This window comes from Panthera uncia, chromosome X (assembly GCF_023721935.1).
Source record: "Panthera uncia isolate 11264 chromosome X, Puncia_PCG_1.0, whole genome shotgun sequence".
NCBI classification, from domain to species: domain Eukaryota; kingdom Metazoa; phylum Chordata; class Mammalia; order Carnivora; family Felidae; genus Panthera; species Panthera uncia.
Window position 1 is genome coordinate 69,243,263 of NC_064817.1, and position 21,330 is coordinate 69,264,592.

At 35.1% G+C, this 21,330-nt stretch overlaps 1 protein-coding gene across 1 annotated transcript in view; it reads left to right on the forward strand.

The window, feature by feature from the left end:
• Positions 1-17,581, forward strand: part of DACH2 (dachshund family transcription factor 2) — a 772,461-nt gene extending 754,880 nt beyond the window's left edge. Inside the window, exons 9-13 of the mRNA XM_049643267.1 lie at positions 8,641-8,789; positions 8,915-9,062; positions 14,259-14,405; positions 16,637-16,702; positions 17,535-17,581. Of these exons, the coding sequence (XP_049499224.1) occupies positions 8,641-8,789; positions 8,915-9,062; positions 14,259-14,405; positions 16,637-16,702; positions 17,535-17,581 (557 nt within the window). The remainder of the gene's footprint in view (positions 1-8,640; positions 8,790-8,914; positions 9,063-14,258; positions 14,406-16,636; positions 16,703-17,534) is intronic.
• The last annotated feature ends 3,749 nt before the right edge of the window (positions 17,582-21,330 follow it).

Below are 21,330 nucleotides of genomic sequence, written 5' to 3' on the forward strand. Positions count from 1 at the left end.
AGTTTCGAGAAGAATGCTGGTGCAATTTTGATTGGGATTGCATTGAATGTGTAGATAGCTTTGGGTAGTATTGACATTTTGACAATATTTATTCTTCCAATCCATGAGCAGGGAATGTCTTTCCATTTCTTTATATCTTCTTCAATTACCTGCATAAGCTTTCTATAGTTTTCAGCATACAGATCTTTTACATCTTTGGTTAGATTTATTCCTAGGTATTTTATGCTTCTTGGTGCAATTGTGAATGGGATCAGTTTCTTCATTTGTCTTTCTGTTGCTTCATTGTTAGTGTATAAGAATGCAACTGATTTCTGCACATTGATTTTGTATCCTGCCACCTTGCTGAATTCATGTATCAGTTCTAGCAGACTTTTGGTGGAGTCTATCGGATTTTCCATGTATAATATCATGTCATCTGCAAAAAGCGAAAGCTTGACTTCGTCTTTGCCAATTTTGATGCCTTTGATTTCCCTTTGTTGTCTGATTGCTGATGCTAGAACTTCCAGCACTATATTAAACAACAGCAGTGACAGTGGGCATCCCTGTCGTGTTCCTGATCTCAGGGAAAAAGCTCTCAGTTTTTCCCCGTTGAGGATGATGTTAGCTGTGGGCTTTTCATAAATGGCCTTTATGATCTTTAAGTATGTTCCTTCTATCCCGACTTTCTCAAGGGTTTTTATTAAGAAAGGGTGCTGGATTTTGTCAAAGGCCTTTTCTGCATCGATTGACAGGATCATATGGTTCTTCTCTTCTTTTTTGTTAATGTGATGTATCACGTTGATCGATTTGCGAATGTTGAACCAGCCCTGCATCCCAGGAATGAATCCCACTTGATCATGGTGAATAATTCTTTTTATATGCTGTTGAATTCGATTTGCTAGTATCTTATTGAGAATTTTTGCATCCATATTCATCAGGGATATTGGCCTGTAGTTCTCTTTTTTTACTGGGTCTCTGTCTGGTTTAGGAATCAAAGTAATACTGGCTTCATAGAATGAGTCTGGAAGTTTTCCTTCCCTTTCTATTTCTTGGAATAGCTTGAGAAGGATAGGTATTATCTCTGCTTTAAATGTCTGGTAGAACTCCCCTGGGAAGCCATCTGGTCCTGGACTCTTATTTGTTGGGAGATTTTTGATAACCGATTCAATTTCTTCGCTGGTTATGGGTCTGTTCAAGCTTTCTATTTCCTCCTGATTGAGGTTTGGAAGAGTGTGGGTGTTTAGAAATGTGTCCATTTCTTCCAGGTTGTCCAATTTGCTGGCATATAATTTTTCATAGTATTCCCTGATAATTGTTTGTATCTCTGAGGGATTGGTTGTAATCATTCCATTTTCATTCATGATTTTATCTATTTGGGTCATCTCCCTTTTCTTTTGGAGAAGCCTGGCTAGAGGTTTGTCAATTTTGTTTATTTTTTCAAAAAACCAACTCTTGGTTTCATTGATCTGCTCTACAGTTTTTTTAGATTCTATATTGTTTATTTCTGCTCTGATCTTTATTATTTCTCTTCTTCTGCTGGGTTTAGGCTGCCTTTGCTGTTCTGCTTCTATTTCCTTTAGGTGTGCTGTTAGATTTTGTATTTGGGATTTTTCTTGTTTCTTGAGATAGGCCTGGATTGCAATGTATTTTCCTCTCAGGACTGCCTTCGCTGCATCCCAAAGCATTTGGATTGTTGTATTTTCATTTTCGTTTGTTTCCATGTATATTTTAATTTCTTCTCTAATTGCCTGGTTGACCCACTCATTCGTTAGTAGGGTGTTCTTTAACCTCCATGCTTTTGGAGGTTTTCCAGACTTTTTCCTGTGGTTGATTTCAAGCTTCATAGCATTGTGGTCTGAAAGTATGCATGGTATAATTTCAATTCTTGTCTGCTTATGAAGGGCTGTTTTGTGACCCAGTATATGATCTATCTTGGAGAATGTTCCATGTGCACTCGAGAAGAAAGTATATTCTGTTGCTTTGGGATGCAGAGTTCTAAATATATCTGTCAAGTCCATCTGATCCAATGTATCATTCAGGGCCCTTGTTTCTTTATTGACTGTGTGTCTAGATGATCTATCCATTTCTGTAAGTGGGGTGTTAAAGTCCCCTGCAATGACCACATTCTTATCAATAAGGTTGCTTATGTTTATGAGTAATTGTTTTATATATCTGGAGGCTCGGGTATTTGGCGCATAGACATTTATAATAGTTAGCTCTTCCTGGTGGATAGACCCTGTGATTATTATATAATGCCCTTCTTCATCTCTTGTTACAGCCTTTAATTTAAAGTCTAGTTTGTCTGATATAAGTATGGCTACTCCAGCTTTCTTTTGGCTTCCAGGAGCATGATAAATAGTTCTCCATCCCCTCACTCTCAATCTAAAGGTGTCCTCAGATCTAAAATGAGTCTCTTGTAGACAGCAAATAGATGGGTCTTGTTTTTTTATCCATTCTGATACCCTATGTCTTTTAGTTGGCGCATTTAATCCATTTACATTCAGTGTTATTATAGAAAGATATGGGTTTAGAGTCATTGTGATGTCTGTATGTTTTATGCTTGTAGTGATGTCTCTGGTACTTTGTCTCACAGGATCCCCCTTAGGATCTCTTGTAGGGCTGGTTTCGTGGTGACAAATTCCTTCAGTTTTTGTTTGTTTGGGAAGACCTTTATCTCTCCTTCTATTCTAAATGACAGACTTGCTGGATAAAGGATTCTCGGCTGCATATTTTTTCTGTTTAGCACACTGTAGATATCGTGCCAAGCCTTTCTGGCCTGCCAAGTTTCAAAGGAGAGATCAGTCACGAGTCTTATAGGTCTCCCTTTATAAGTGAGGGCACGTTTATCCCTTGCTGCTTTCAGAATTTTCTCTTTATCCTTGTATTTTGCCAGTTTCACTATGATATGTCGTGCAGAAGATCGATTCAAGTTACGTCTGAAGGGAGTTCTCTGTGCCTCTTGGATTTCAATGCCTTTTTCCTTCCCCAGTTCAGGGAAGTTCTCAGCTATAATTTGTTCAAGTACCCCTTCAGCACCTTTCCCTCTCTCTTCCTCCTCTGGGATACCACTTATGCGTATATTATTTTTTTTTAGTGTATCACTTAGTTCTCTAATTTTCCCCTCATACTCCTGGATTTTTTTATCTCTCTTTCTTTCAGCTTCCTCTTTCTCCATAACTTTATCTTCTAGTTCACCTATTCTCTCCTCTGCCTCTTCAAGCCGAGCCATCGTGGATTCCATTTTGTTTTGCATTTCGTTTAAAGCGTTTTTCAACTCCTCGTGACTGTTCCTTAGTCCCTCGATCTTTGTGGCAAGAGATTCTCTGCTGTCCTGTATACTGTTTTCAAGCCCAGCGATTAATTTTATGACTATTATTCTAAATTCACTTTCTGTTATATTATTTAAATCCTTTTTGATCAGTTCATTAGCTGTTGTTATTTCCTGGAGATTCTTCTGAGGGGAATTCTTCCGTTTGGTCATTTTGGAGAGTCCCTTGCGTGGTGAGGACCTGCAGTGCACTTCCCCTGTGCTGTGGTGTATAACTGGAGTTAGTGGGCGGGGCCGCAGTCCGACCCGATGTCTGCCCCCAGCCCACTGCTGGGGCCACAGTCAGACTGGTGTGTGCCTTCTCTTCCCCTCTCCTAGGGTCGGGATTCACTGTGGAGTGGCGTGTCCCGTCTGGGCTACTTGCACACTGCCAGGCTTGTGTTGCTGGGGATCTGGCGTATTAGCTGGGGTGGGTAGGCAAGGTGCACGGGGGGTGGAGGGGCAGGCTTAGCTCGCTTCTCCTTAGGTGATCCACTCCAGGAGGAGCCCTGTGGCAGCGGGAGGGAGTCAGATCCGCTGCAGGAGGTTTGGCTCCGCAGAAGCACAGAGTTGGGTGTTTGCGCGGAGCGAGCAAGTTCCCTGGCAGGAACTGGTTCCCTTTGGGATTTTGACTGGGGGATGGGCGGGGGAGATGGCGCTGGCGCCTTTGTTCCCCGCCAAGCTGAGCTCTGCCGTCCGGGGGCTCAGCAGCTCTCTCTCCCTTTGTCCTCCAGCCTTCCTGCTTTCCGAGCAGAGCTGTTAACTTATGACCTCCCAGACGCTAAGTCGCGCTTGCTGTCGGAACACAGTCTGTCCGGCCCCTCCGCTTTTGCCAGCCAGACTCGGGGGCTCTGCTTGGCCGGCGAGCCACCCCTCCGCCCCGGCTCCCTCCCGCCAGTCCGTGGAGCGCGCACAGCCTCACCGCCCTTCCTACCCTCTTCCGTGGGCCTCTAGTCTGCGCTTGACTCCGGAGACTCCCTTCTGCTAATCCTCTGGCGGTTTTCTGGGTTCTTTAGGCAGGTGTAGGTGGAATCTAAGTGATCGGCAGGACGCGTTGTGAGCCCCGCGTCCTCCTACGCCGCCATCTTCCGGAACCTCAAGAACACTTCTTTATATTAATGGAAGTCACATCACTACACAGCAGTTGGTCATTTTATTGTTATTGTTCTTCAGTTTGGAAGAGGGAAGAAGGTGTCTTGCTTGTGCCAAATGTAATACTGATGGCACCAACAAAGGAAAGTCTCTTGAGATAGATGTATTTAGGGGAAAGCACTCAAATGAAATTGTGAAATGTAATTTATTTGTTAAAGAATAAAAACTGATGACCTGATGGCAGGTGGCGGCATTTTTCCACTGCTCAATGAGTCAGTGGTGTTTATTTTCTTTTTTTTAATTAATTTTTTTAATGTTTATAATTTTTGAGAGAAAGAGAGACAGAGAGAAAGCAGGGGAGGGGCAGAGAGAGAGGGAGCCACAGAATCTGAAGCAGGCTCCAGGCTCTGAACTATCAGCACAGAGCCCGATGTGGGGCTTGAACTCACAGACCTCGAAATCATGACCTGAGCTGAAATCAGCCATTTAACTGACTGAGCCACCCAGGCACCCCAGTGGTGTTCATTTTCTTATCCTGTATTACAATCCTCAGTCCAGAGGAAAGAGGAAACACTGAACTCCATGAAAAAGTGGGAAAATAAGCACTATGTTCACATAGAAAGTCTCTTGAAACCTTGACTTTATTTTTTAGGGGGACTTTTTCATTCTGAGAATTTACTGTGTGTTTTTATTTTTTTCTACAAATAAAGTTTTTGTCAACTTTTTACATCTATTCGTCTGGGCCCTAAGGAAGAAATTCAAGTTAAGAGCTGGTTCTGCAAATGGATTCCCAAGTGCTATTACAAAGTATGGCAAGTTTGACCAACAGGCTCAATAAAAGTGGTCTCCACTTTGCTTCAGTAAATGAAGAGGTTGCTTATGTCCTCAGCTAGGTAGCAGTTTTTCTTTCTTTATCTTTTAGTTTATACTATTGCATAATGTGTGTTTTTAAAGGTTTAAATATATAAAATTTGAACACAAGCCTTTTAAAGTGCTCAGTCAAAACATTTTCTCCCTGGCTTACAAAGAGATGCTCTTATTTAACTGACAATCTATGGTTCTAGTACTTGTCCATATGTAATTCATTGCCAGTTAGGATTTCTCAAGGCTACTGAATAAATTTCTACATAACAGTGCATGTATTCAAACTGAGCAAAATGGTGATGTCATACAGATGTGAAAACCTATTACAAGATTGAAATATATTTCCAATGCATTTATTACACATTTTTGTAATATATGATTTAAATGGGAAAAAACCATGACAAATGGTTTGACACTTTTCACTAATATACAGCAAAACATAATACACTTTGACTAGCTTTTGGCCATTACGGTCCTTAGCATGCAATGTGACCTTAGTCTGAAAAAGCATGTTTGGTTAGCACAGAAACTTAATCATAAGAAGTCATAAGTAGAATCCTTCTTCTTTACTGCCCTTTTCTAGGACTAGGAAATTTATTGCTTGTGGGACAGGTAGGATATGAACAATGGGCCAAATAGAGTCCAGGGCTATTTCATCTGTGTGAAAACTACTGCTGAAAATCAATGTGACCCCTGCTACACTGTCATCCCAATTCCCACCTTCTGTGTCCTATTTGTCTTTTGGTAGAAGCTTAGATCTGTGTGCTGTCTCTATGTGTTTCTCTTGGGCCAGATTAACAAAATGAATCATTGCCTGCATACCTCTTATATTTCTATTCATTTTCCTGATGTTGACCAGGTCTTATGAAATATGATTCTTTTTGCATTTGATCCTCACTGCAGCAAGCAACACCTAATTCAACTGTGTCCATCTCTTTAAAGGAGAATAATGCTATTTTGAAATTTCAATCTACTGTAGAGCAACATTACAAACCATAGACCATGCAACCTGTCTTCATAGTCAATAGTAATTTTCCTTTCAGCCAATTTAATAGCATATCTTTCATCTCCAAATAAAAGACTTCTGGTAATTTTAATGTAATTATAATTTTGTTTTATGCATACTGAATATATTGCTTTCTTTTTTGGGTATCTTGTTTGTAGAATATCCCTCAGATTCTCACCGCTGAGGTTACATGTGCATAGAGTGATACATAACAAGGAATCCATTAATTTTAATAACTCTTCCCCTGATACAAAATATTTATTCAAAGGAAACATATTATCTCTGAATCGTAGGATGTCAATGTTCTAACCGTGTAGCAGTTCATTTTGTAAAAATAGATCTTTCAGGCTACATAAATTCATACTTTAAGATTTTTAGACATCAATACAAAGGTATAGAAACTCACTAGTTATTATCAATAAATCATTATGAAGTTATTCTATCCACTTAATGCGATCACACGCAGAAGACAAAATGCTACCTAAATACAGACTTTAAGCAATACAAATAAAACATAATATTGCTTGGTTAGGTGTTGAGAAATGTACTTTAGAAGCATTAGAGCTGCTGCCAAAGATATTTCAGAATTGTTTTTTAATGACATATTTCAAATATTCAAACCTTGTAGTTGAAACAGATCACAGAATTTGTGATAATGTGCTAACTCCTTCTGGAATACTTCACCTCTACCAAAACTTCCACTGGCAAGGAGGGAAGTGGGAAAGGAAAGAAGGAAGGAAGGAAGGGAGGGAGGAAGGGAGGAAGAAAGGAAGGAAGGAAAGGGGTCAGGGTTAATTTTACATCAGGGAGTTGTACAAAACACATGAATCATGCATTTATAATAAAAATCTTATTTTTTAAGTTTTATGAAAAAAACCTGAATATGCTCATTATACCTTCTTGTATTAGAAGAAAATGAACAGGCTAGCTTATACATTTTATTGGATTATTTACAACCAATAAAATGCTTTTTATAACATTTTGGATTCAAATAATATGACAGTGTTAATTCTATAAAATAATTGCTTAGCACTTTTTATCCCTGTAGACTTTAGAAAATTACAAGTTGTAAAAAAATTGTAAAGGTGATCTCTAATAAAAACATCTTATTCAGAGATAATGCTGTCCCATTAAAAATTTCCAGAAGGGGGGCACATGAGTGGCTCAGTCAGTTAAGCCTTGGACTCTTGATTTTGGTTCAGGTCATGATCCCACAGTTCCTAAGTTCGAGCTTGGCATCAAGCTCCACACTATCAGCAAACCATGATGACTATGAAATCTGTGTGGTTCAAGCTCTGCACACTACATGTATAGGCTTCTTGCAATTGAAAAATGAGATTTAACTGTATGATAAATCTATATTTCTGTCCCTACTGGAACCAGAACCAAAACATCTCATTAAACAACAATTCTATTGGTGTCTCTTTACCTGAAGCTAAGAGAGAATCTTGATAAAGTAAGGATAATGTGGGAGAAGATAATATAAAAATAAGGAGAAAAGATATAATTTGTGTTTTCACACCACAACTGATATTTTTTCATAAGTAATATTCTTCAAAATAAAAGGTAACACTGGAAATAATCCAAAAGCATGTCAACTAGTGAATAATTAAACAAAAATCAATATGTCCATGTAATGGAATACTTTCCAGCAATAAAAAGGAAAAAACCACTGATACATGCTACTACATGAATGAACCTCAAAAACATTATGATAAAAGAAGCCAGACAAAATGACTACATATTATATAATTCTATTTGGAAAATATCCAGAAGAGGCAATCCTATAGAGGCCGAAAGTAGATTAGTTGTTGCCAGGGGATGGGGATGGGAAAGGATATTAACTGTAAATGGGCACGAGGGATATTTTGGGGGTGATCAAGATGTTCTAAATAGATTTGTGATGATGGTCCCACAACTCTGTAAATTTACTAAAAATCTTTGAAGTGTGCACTTAAAATAGGTGAATTTTATTGTATGGAAATTAAACTTCAGTACGGCTATTAAAGAATGGAGATGATAGACTTGAAAATGAAAAAAAAGCAGTGTATGCATTACAAGAAGGATCTGATTATTTAATTTATAGGCATTCATAAACATATCATAATTTTTCTCCAAGTCTCATGCCTCTTTGGCAGTAAATGTTGCTTCATTTGCACTGATTATTTACTGAAACATTTATTTTGAGAAACTACAGGCAGCTGGTTTCTCAATACATATGACTTCCTATTATGAGTTTGCCATCATTTAGTTTTAGAAAGAAAATCTTTGTAAGATGCTATTAGAAGTAAAGGAAACAGAAAATTTTTAGCTGTTAATTCATGAACCTTCTGATAATAATTTCGGGGTTTTTGTTTGTTTGTTTTTCTTTGTTTTTGTTTTTGTTTTGCAGAAGAGGTACCATTTCAAATTCCAATGATCAAGTCACCATTGGACAAGATCCAGTTGACTCTTGGACAGACATTACCTCCTGGATTCCCTGGACAATTCATTTTTGCTGATAGTTTGTCCTCTGTGGAGACTCTGTTGACCAACATTCAGGTCAACAATATTTCTATAAACAAAATAAATGTAATACAAGACATTAGCATCTACATAAATTATTTCATATTTGAGAAACTAAAACAGATAAGATGAACTGCATGTCATTTTCCGTACTTTGACAGGGCCTACTGAAAGTGGCTTTGGATAATGCTCACATCCAGGAGAAGCAGATTCAACAAGAAAAAAAGGAAATGCGAATGGAGCTCTATAGAGAGAGAGAAATTAGAGAAAACCTTGAAAGACAACTCGCAGTAGAACTTCAAAGCAGAAGTAGGTTTAACAAGTTCAATTACAGAATAAATATTTTGTTGTAGATATTTTCTTTTTTTCTTTTTAAAGTTTTTTTAAATATTTATTTATTTTTGAGAGACAGAGAGAGATAGCATGAGCAGAGGAGGGGCAGAGAGAGAGGGAGACATAGAACATGAAGCAGGTTCCAGGTTCTGAGCGGTCAGCACAGAGCCCGACACGGGGCTCGAACCCAGGAGCCCTGAGATCATGACCTAAGCCTAACCTAAGCCGCAGCTGGATGTTTAACCAACTGAGCCACCCAGGCACCCCTTGTTGTAGATATTTTCAATAGTAGTATAAATATTCTCAGGGATAGCTTAGAACTATTGAAAAATAAGCTAAGAATCAAATACTGTGTGTAATCCACAAGGTAAGATATTTATACTATTTCTCTTTATTATAAAATATAATGAATTAGATCGACTTCAGGCTAGCTGCAGATTTGGAAAACATGAATATTCCTAGTTTTCTCGTAATTTCATAAAATACCCTGCATATAGATAATCAAATAAATTCTTATAGATGGAATGCTTACTCTTTGCCAAGGACAGTGCTGGAATTTGGGGATTTCAGATAAATAAAACTAAGCCCCTGTCCTTGAGAGATGTACATTTTAGAGGGCTAGTACAACCAACCAGTTAATTTCAAGTCAAAATGCAAGAGCAAGGATGCACAGTATATGTGGTTATATAGAGAGGGGGTAATTAGTTCAGCTTGGAGGGGGAGTGAATGGTTAAGGAAGGCTTCCTGACACTGACATTTGAAGCTGAGTCTTGAAGATCAGTAGGATAAGAAAGGGCATGAGAGTGCCTGAGTGATTTGGAGTTTCTAGACAGAGGTATCAGTGAGCATAGGCATGAATGCAAGAAGTCTCATACAAGGGCAATTATAAACAGTTTGTTATTACTGTGGCTCTGCATTTTATGAAGTGAATGATGGGAGATGATGGAGAAAGATGAGGGTAAAAGCTAGGGCACCTGGGTGGCTCAGTCTGTTAAGTGTCTGGTTCTTGATTTTGGCTCAGGTCATGATCTCAGGGTTCGTGGGATCAACCCTGCATTGGGTTCTGCACTGACAGTGCAGAGCCTGCTTGAGAGAATCTCTCCTCTCTCTCCCTCTCTCTCTCTGCCCCTCCCCTACTCATATGTGTGTGCATTCTCTCTCTCTCTCTGTCTCTCTCTCTCAAAATAAATAAATAAACTTAAAAAAATATGAGTGTAGAAGCTAAATTGTGAAGGACATTTTTTAACCATGCAAAAGATTAACTTGGATTTTGTCCTATAGGTGATGGAAAATAGACAAAGATAAGCAAGGGGATGATTTGGTCTGTGTTCAATTAGATCACTTTGGTGTTGAGAATATATTAGAGGGGGCTTGAAGTAAAACTAGAAACAAGGAAAGTATGTAAAAGGAGTTTGCTCTCATTCAGGCAATGGTGATGAGGACTGAACTAGGGTAGCATAAGTACGGATGGAGACAAAAGGGAGAGAATGGAGAAATAATGTTCACAAATAGAATTAACTTTTCAACTGTGGGTATCCATTAAATTATATACAGATATGGATAAAGAGACTAGTTTATTCCAAAACCAGAGAAAATTTAAAACTTCAACTCAGCCAATAATCTCCACCTTTTCCTTATATTTACCATAAAATACTAAACAGCAGCAAAAGTGATGATTGTGAATTTCATTCAGTTTCTTCTGTTCTCTACTTACTCTTCTACGGAAGAGTCACAAAGTAATAATTAAATAAAATAGTTAAAGAATGGGAAGGAAAGTCAATGAAAGGGAGAGAAAATCCACATGTAGATAATGCCTCCCTGAACAAGGAAGAATAATTCCAGTTGAATGAAATCCACTTACTTTACACTATACCAAGGTAGTATATTATACTCCAAAAATTTTGGCAAGTAATTAAAAACTTATTGTATATTTTACTTAAGACCTAGGAATAATTATTATTCCAGCTCAAAATATAAAGTCAGTCACTGCATTTAAAAAGAATTAAACCTCTTGGGGTGCCTGGATTGTTCAGTTAGTTAAGCATCTGACTCTTGATTTGGGCTCAGGTCATGATCTCATGGTCATGATATCAAACCCCACATGGGACTCCATGCTGAGCATGGAGCCTGCTTAAGATTCTCTCTCTCTCCCTCTCACTGCCCATCCCCTGCTCACGTGCTCTCTCTCTCTCTCTCTCTCTCTGTGTCTCAAAAAAGAAAAAAAAATTAACCTCTTCGAAAAATAAATAAAATATGAGGAAAAGAGGCTCAGTTAGAGGAACAGGTGACACTTGATCTTAGAGTTGTAAGTTCAAGCCTCACATTGTGTGAAGAGTTTACATACATATATGCAAATCTTAAAAACAACAGACTTAAAGCTCTTATTATCTTGCCAAAGTCATTAAATACTATTTAGCAAAAGCCAACCTGTCTTTTTAAAGTTTAGAAAAAATCATTTATTTCTGGTATTTGGTATGCAAAATACATTATTACGATTAGCCATCATAAAAACCACATTTTTAGTAGGATATTTTTTTATACTAAAGAACCTAATAATTATATCTTAAATATAATAACATTGTCAAATTGACTTATGTATATCTACTACATAGAGTAAAATTGGCTTCCAACTTTTAGATATGTGCTCATGACAATTTCTATTTACTAACTTCTCATAGACTCTTAAAAGTCTATTTTTATAATTACTATCATATCTATTGTCTTTTAAAAAGGCATAGGCATGGTAGATGTAATATTCAATATATTATCAAGTATATTCTGAAGTATTTGCATTTTATTAATGTAGCATATTATGATATAATAATAATACCACTGCTACTATCATTACTGTCACTACTGCTGCTACTGCTGCTACTACTACTACTACTGGCTAATACTTATCAACTGTCTGCTATGTTCTAGGCATTGCTTTTAACATTTTACATCTAGAACTAACATAATTATATGAAACTACTCTGTTATCCTCATTGATTTAGAAAAAAATATCTACTTCATCTCTATGAAACTCAGTATCCTCATCTATTACAATAGATGAGCTTTAAAATCAAGTAAGTTCCTTTCTAGTTCCCTAAATATCTCATACCCAGGATAACTAACTTTTTATGACAAATGGTGAATGCTTGCTTTATCTCAAGTCATATGATTGAAAAGAAAGAGGGGGGGAAATTGATCTTATGGTTAAAAATGACAACTGTCCAAGGATATAGAAAGAAGAGTAACTACATAACTATATATATGTATGTATATGTGTATATTTGTAAAACAATTATATATAATTGTTTATAATAACAATTATATGTAACAATTATATATAATAATTATATATAACAATTATATATAATAATTATATATAACAATTATATATAATAATTATATATATATATAGTCCCTATTACTATCTTTTTTCAATTAAAGAAAGTAATAAGACAGAGTCCCAGAAAAATGCTCATAGTAAGTTCTAAATAAATGATAGTCATTATCATTTATTGATATAATTTAAAATGTAATATGCGGTTGCTATGGAATTGTTGAGAGTGGCAGTCAAGAAAAAATTCTTGAGATATTTTATGGTGCAACTTAGTAAGTTTATTTAAGTTGCATGGGACAGGACAATGGGCAGAAATAACTGCACTTTTTGCTGTATGAAGCTGGTGATTATATGCTTAATGCTCAAAGGGAAGGGGGCATGCAGGGAGTATTACATCATAAATGTCTGTCAAATTTCTACTCATAAAACTGCTTTTTTAAGATTTCTCTGGTTGTTATCATTCAGATCAATATGGACTGTCGGTGAGATTTACAGGCAGTCATGAGACCCTTTAAGAAGGTAGCAACCAGGGGTGCCTGGGTGGCTCAGTTGGTTAAGCCTTCGATTTCGGCTCAGATCATGACTTCATGGTTCTGTGAGTTCGAGCCCTGCATCTGGTTCTGTGCTAACAGCCTGGAGCCTGGTTCAGATTTTGTGTCTCCTCCCCCTCTCTTTGCCCCTCCTATGCTCATGTTCTGTCTCTCAATAAATAAAAAAAGTTAAAGAAATATATTTAAAAAATTAAAAAAAATAATGTAGTAACTAGCACATATGTTAGCATTATTGAAACAATGCAGGCTATAGGTCAGCCTTCTGAGTTAAAGGTGAACATTTTTTTTTTGCTTCTATCTGTCATCACTGTAACATTGTTTATACCATATGTAATTATAAATTTCAAGGGAATCAACATATAGCATATTTTTGAACCAATAATTTTACTGGAAGCTAACATTTGTGTTATCAAGGACATTAAGTTATATGTTAATTTGAATAAATCTAGATTGCTGGTTTGAATAATTGGTTGAATACTTTATACGAATTATTATAATTATAATAGTAAACTATTTTTATGTTCAGCCTCACTTAATAATCTTTCATCAAAAATAACAGAAACTATACATCCTCAGCGTCATTGTTTCAAGTTTTCCAATTTTGTTTTTACTTCAGACTTATGAATTTTTGACTCACATGAACATAAATTTACTTGGTTGGGTAACTGATTCTCTTCAAGGTGCTGGAGGTCATTTATATGAAAGACAATGAACTGTGAAATAAATATAATTGAAACTTAAATTAGTATCATAATTAGTTTAATAAAAATATTTAATTATATGTGAGCACTTTTAACATTTTTTAAATGTCATAAACATTTTAATTTTGTGTAATGCTTCTTGAATGTTTTTCTATCACCACAATGTCAATATCTTAATTTTTAAAAACTGATTCAGAAAGACTGTGAAGGTTGGTATGCTTAGAACCATGATGTGAACCAATAATTGCAGGATCCCAATAATTCTATCTAAAAAATTATCAAATATTTAATACTATCATTTAATGCATGTACTTAGTGAAAGTAGAAAATGATTTTCTACCGTTAGTGCCACTGCCATATAAATGTATATGTATTATAAAGCATACACACTGGAAAAGTGAAAGCAAAAATAAGTAAATCACATGATTGAACACTCTGGTTGAGTCTAATGAGAATTGGAGTCTAAAGAAGCTAATCATATGCAGTAAATATCTCTGTATCTGTATCTATGGTTTATAATACATAAAAATTGGCAACGTATTTTATTTTATTTACCAAAGTTTTGCAAACGATTTACCTTTTCATGTTTTAGCTACCATGCAAAAGCGTCTGAAGAAGGAGAAAAAAGCCAAGAGAAAACTGCAGGAAGCCTTGGAATTTGAATCAAAACGCAGGGAACAAGTGGAACAAGCACTTAAGCAAGCCACTACTAGTGATGGTGACTTGAGGCTGTTGAAAGGTAATGTCTCATTTAAAAAAGATAGAGAGGAAGAAGGAAGGAAGGAAGAAAGTAAAGAAGGAAGAGAAAGAAAAAGAAAAGAAAAAGGAAAGGAAAAGAAAAGAAAAAGGAAAAGAAAGGAAGGAAGGAGGGAGGAAAGGAGGGAGGGAGGGAGGAAGGAAGGAAGGAAGGAAGGAAGGAAGGAAGGGGCTTTGCTCAAGAATCATTAAAAAATCCATTTAAAGCCAAATGCTTTGGATTATTAATTAAATGTGTCAAAATAATGCCTACTCTGAGAGATACAATAGTCTAGGAATAACAGGAAATCCTGCTGACTTTTGCAGTAGAAGCAGTAATATTGATAACATCATTGCACATAAAATGTAAGTGTTTTACTCTTATGTGGATCCTGAGAAACTTAACAAAAGACCATGGGGGAGGGGAAGGGAAAAAAAAGTTAGAGAGGGAGAAAGCCAAACCATAAGAGATTCTTAAAAACTGGAAATAAACTGAGGGTTGATGGGGGGTGGGAGGGAGGGGAGGGTGGGTGATGGGCATTGAGGAGGGCACCTGTTGGTGCAAACCAATTTGACAATAAATTTCATATTAAAAAAATGTAAGTGTTTTAGGTCCATTCATATTAAAATATGCTGATATTTGGTGTACTCTATTTTAATGAATTATAGGATCCTGATTTCTTTAATGTAGATTGCATCAGTGTTGAGGGTTTAAGGAGGACCTGGTTGAAAAAGAATGCTCTAAGTACATCCTGGAAATTCTGTGAGAAGAGAAGCTTCTGTCATGAAATCTCTTAATTCCAAATTTTTTATTACATTTTCAATTATTAAATCCCACAACATCATTTCAACTCATAGAATATTCAGGTTCTTCTTTCATAGCTCATTGACAGCTTGTATGTTTAACTGATATGTTAAATACACAGGTGTATATTAACTGATAGATATGTGTAACAAGTATAAGCCTAAGAATTTTATGCATACATGTATACATGCTCTATTCACATGTATAACACACACACACAAAGCTAAAAGAGTGCTTCAGGGTCCTATATTAAAAATTAATAAAGAATTTTGTACAAACGTCAGTCATATTCTTTCTTTCCAAAAGTTCAATTCCCTTTTTACTGTGACTGTCTTGGATCATTGTGCTCACAATCAGTACAAATATAGTGCTAGATTATTTTAGCTCATGCTAACCATGCCTCATTGAGACACAGTAAAGAAAGAGTAAATAATATCTCACACAATGGGGCATCTTAGTGGGAGCCAGAATCCTTGCTTATCAAAGATTTTAAAAGGAACATTTCTTGAATAGCAATGGGACATATGTTCTGTGTACTCATTATTATTATTTGAGGCCCTGAACTTGTCATTCTGAAATGGTTTGACTTTTTTTTTTTTACATATTTAAGATCCACCCATAAGTAAACTCCATTTAGGTTTAGCTTTTCTATAAAGCTGTATAGTATAAAGGAAAAGTATAAAGGAAAAACAGCTGTTTCTACAGCATGATGTGTACCTTGTATTCAAATCATTTTCTTCTCACATTAATCTTTGATGGCATTGGGTGATATGCTGCCATCTGTTATCACATTACCCAAGGGTGTCCAGGAAAATGTATATATACACAAATGCTCATATAATGCTATACTTTATGGATATGGATAACTTTTAGATAATCACATCTCATATTTAAAATTAAAAATAAAAACCTAACTCTTATTTCTCTTTCTTGAATTTTTTCAAAAACAATTCATGTGTCCCTTTGCCCTTATAGCCAGTACTGCATAAAGACCACAAACCACAATTTGTGTTTTGGTGTTCAGTACACTTAACATAGAAATAATCTTATTATCTACAGCATTTCACAAATGAAAAATATACCATAAGGATGGGGCACTTCCACTTATGCAATCTTATTCCACAGCCATGGCATGTTACTTGATAGTCTGAGGGGATTTTTATGGACAGATTATTTTCATGAGAATTATCTCTAGAGAATGAAATAAAAAAGTATTTACTATATATTTTAAAATATATGCCAAATTGTAGAATTCTGCTGCAGTTTATAATCCTCCCTTTTACCACTACAAAGAAATAGACATACAAAAACAAAAACAAAAATGCGTTCCAAGGTCTTGTGTTATCTATAGGACCAAAGTACTGGTTTCACTTTAAATGGAATCAGAAAAAACAGAATTGTGCCTTAATGTTAAGTGTCACTTCTTTCAGATACTGGAATTCCAGATATTGAAATAGAAAAAAATGGGACTTCTCATGATAGTACCTCTATTCAAGGTACAGTAAACAGCATACTTCTCTCTATAACTGCCTGATATGAAGTGGGCATGAGCTCCTATATTGATATTCTTTATATAAGTAAAAGAAATAAGTTTAATTCTTACTTTATGGCAGAGGCAGAAGTATTCATGTGTTTTTTGAGATTATATATATAGGGACTAATAATTTTACATATACAATGTGAGCAAATTTCTTGTATGTTTAGCTGTTAAAAGGGTGTATATTTATGTGTTAGGCATATTCTAAAAATGCATAAATGTGAATATAATTTACCTTTCTGAAGTGTACAATAGTATACTTTAAAAAATATCACTACGGTTTGTAAAAACCACAATTAGAAAAATAACAAACTATCAATATTTTTAAAGTGTTCTAGACAACATTTTTTATCAATCTTTAAATTCTGATGCTAAATTTGGATAACTAGAAACTGTCTAAATATGGAAATAAGACTACAACTTGTTACTCATGATTTTCAGGATTCCAATAAATGCTTAGATCCTTTAAAAATTTTAAAATACTTAGTAGTAAGAAAATATATAAAACAAGTCAATATAGATTTTCACTGGAGTGCAAAATTATCTAAAAATAAAAACCGAATTTAACCACTGGAGTTTTTCCAGTATGATTCTAATGGAGTTTTCTAGCCCTTTGGATGTAGATTACATTTACTTTCGTGTTTAATGTGAAGAAATGTCTCACTCAAATAAAAAAGAAAAGGCATCTCCATGAGAAAATTATTTCTTAACTTCAGAAAGGGAGACAACCATGGATATGTTGCTTGCTAGAGGTTTGACTAATCACTGCCTTTTCACTGTGTAACGAATAGATCTACAAGAAGGCAACAAACTGGATGTGACTGACAAATACATTTGAGGGTCACCATTTATCTGGCAGCTTCAGGAAATTTAGAAACCTTCATTCATGTAGAGTTGCCCATCATTTTTTACAAAATAAAGAATGTCAGAGCTCATGGATCTTCTGGTAATGCCTGATTCTGCTGCAGTTGGGTAGACCTAATAAATACCTTAAGTTTGCTAATTGTGAAAGCATGAATGTTTATTTCATTCAGTGAAATTTTTGCTGTTTCTTATCCCTCTTTTGTTTGCCTGCTTTCTTCCTTTAACTTAAAGCCTGTGTCTATGTGACCAAAGCCAATTTGGATGGGACTCAGTGTTTGTCCAATTTGCCACAGTTAAATTTATGAAGAAAACCCCACTAGTTGTAAGCTACCACTAGCTGAGGTTGCTCCCACATATCAGGGCCAAGGTAGGGTTTAATAAGCCTGAAGCATCTGATGCCTTCTTAATCAGTATAAACCCAGTCTTTAGGGAACATTGAGCTTGATTGTGCCCCCCTCTTTGAGTGGCATCTAAGGTCAGTTTTGGAACTGGAGGGGGTAAACCAAACATACCATCAGAGGGTTCTATCTTTATTATCTTTTAATCCTATATTTTCAAATAATTGCTGTTTGTTTAATGTATATGATGCCTTTAATTTGCAACAGTAACATCTTTCCCAATTCTGAATTAATACAAGCTTTTGAACTATCCTAAAGTTATTTCATTTCCATGCAACAAAAAACAGATATCTTACTCATGGGAGGTCAATTGGATAATATAAATCAAAAGCCTTCCATTTGGCTCATTTTTTTTTTTTTACTTTAACAAAGTTTGCAAAGGATGGCATTTGCATATTAATTTGTGATTAGGGGAGAGAACATTTAATATTTATTTTCATTAAGCATACTTTTAAAAGTTCTACTTTTTGCTGGATAAACATGAGTAAATTAGTGTACCTTTAAAAGGGTTAAAGATAGAATTTATTTTAAAGCAATGGAATTAACTTTTATTATATTTTTCTAATTACAGATCAACTTGTCTAATATTTTTGGTTAATATTGTCAATATATGGCAAAGGAAGGTGTGTTAGAAATTACTTACTGAATGTCAACCATTTAGGTTATATTATATAATATTCTTGATAAATGTGATAAAAATGGAAAAGTACACATTCTTATCTCAGCATAGCATTTAAGCACTGTAAATGATAAAGTTCCCGTCATCAATTTATGGAAAACTAGAGTGAATGCTTCATGTTAATATGACAGTAGAATCACGATTTAATATCTAAAATAAGTTTGTTTTTGAGCAAAAAAAAATATTAGCCAGGGGAATAGATGCCTGAAAATATTATTAGACCTATCTTAAGGTGCAGTTCACAAAATCAGTCAATTCAAACAATTACCTGTAAATCCTGATAATATTAGTTATTATTTAAAATGCTCAGAATTCAAAAATTACTTTTATATGTATATATGAACTTCAGAAAATGTATAACACCTGGAAAACATAAAATACAAACTTAGCCATTATTTTTTCATTCTTTCTAATAGTTTTGCTCTTGTGTGTCATAGTTTTTATCTTTTGTGACTTACTTTGATACTGACTTCATCTTTCCATTTCTCTCAATTACCCATTTTTTACCTTGGAAGATTATTTCCTAATATTGCTTATGAGGGTCAATTCATGCATGCCAATCAAATTCCATTTCCAAAACTCATCTTTATCACAGCAAAGAATTCTAACATCAGTGAAGTGTTTTCTCTTTCTGTTGTCAATAGCTCTGCTGGATAGAAATATATCAATCACCTAGTGCTCTCACTTTTGAAATTAAATTAGTTCCAAAGGGATAGATCCTCAAGAGAATTTAAAGAGGAGTTGGAAGAATGTTAGTTGGTCATCTTTAAAAGTAATACAGTCTTATGATAATTTTCACATAAAATTTAGTACAAAGATACTTTACAGTAAGTTTCTTATATGTATTCTAAATCTCTTTAGCTTAGTTATTTCATGTCTTTTATGCCTTGAATATTGGTTGACAGACAAGGTATCTATGCATAAACCACCTTCTGATATAGGGATTTCTGTATACCTTATTTTAGCAGTCTATTACAGCAGCTTCTTCTGAATATTTTAAGGTGATCAAACAATGAATACATACTCATTCTGATGGCTCTGTCCACTATTGCTGGAGGTGAAGGATTTGGTGGAACATATAAACTAACATTCTCCCACCCAGATTCCCATAACTCAGTTGAGGGCTTATAAGACAGTACATTAACCATCTTATCAACCAATCTCTGTTTCACATAAAATAAACATATGGGTATCATTAAATGCACCTTCAGATAAATGACTTTTGCAAATGACATTCAAGTACCATTTGTGTAGTGCATTTTTGCTGATAAAAACAAAGTAGCACAACTACAAATGCACTGATAAAAACTAAGACTGAACAGCAGTACCATTAACTAACAAAGTAATATTTTCTCTTTACTGTGTTGTGCCATTTAGTTATTAACCTATTGGAAATCTAGTTATATAATCATTTTACTCCCTAGTCAAACTTCATAGTTTTTGCAAGCTTAGCACTGACAAGTGATTTCATTATATTTGATTACCCGCACCCAGATTGACTTAACTTCACTTGCACACCTAAAAGCCCTCTCAGTTTCTCAGATTCCATATTTGCACATTATGGCAACAGCTCCTTTAATTAATTAGCATGAACAGCAGTAACATGAACTGCTGAACAAAAAATAACAGCATTTTATGATCACAGGGAGACTTCCCCTTTTGCATGTTTATACCTTAGTTAACTTTTGTATGACTGTATTTCATTGTTAGGGGCTACTGGTGCAGTTGACAGTGCATGTTTCTTAAATTTTTGAGAATTGACACCATCATCTTAATAATAACAGATAAAGCAAATCCAGGATATGAAGCTCTTAAGTTTTAGAAAAAAACATAACAGACTTCATGAACTGACTTTCCAGTAATAAAAGAAAATCATAAAAAAAAGTTCAAGGGAGATAGCATCATAAAGTGCAAGAGCACAGTGACACATTACTTCTGTTTCTGTCATTGTATTTGTTTTTGGAAAAGAAAACAAACTAGCAACTGCTTTTCCAAGAGGAATATTAATCTCTGAATAATTTTTACATTTGCTTTTTTTTTGCCTACATGTTTGACACACCAGAAGTAGATATTAAGTGCAACCTACATGTAAAAAGTAAACCCAAATTTGATGCAAAAAATAAATGTACTAAAAATTTTTCCCTGCTGAACCATTTTTGTTCAAAAAAATGTGAAAGCTTAGTCAGAGAATATACACTAACCATTGTAAAATACAAAATGCATGATCTCATCCATACAGCTCTTGGTGAAGATGCCGCTGAAGAATTAAAAGCAAGGTAAGGTAACTGAAGTGTCATTTGACTCTAAAAGCAGCAGACACAATTTTAACACTTCTTTGCTAAAAATACCCTTATTATATCTTACAGTGTAATTTAATATATATTTATAATGTAGAAATTTTAATATATACTTATACTATGAAATACATATGAATATGTATATTCTCATCTACTCTCTCAAAATCCATTTGAGCAATGTCTAGCCTTCCTTGACCTTGAAACTTCCTTATATTCTCTCTTTGCTGCTCATTTGGTAACCTAGAATAACATTTATCCAATGAGCTTAAGGTAGGATGCCAATATTTACTGAAAACAATTACACTTGGGCTAAGATTGTCATTTCAGAATTTTGTATAATAGCATAGAA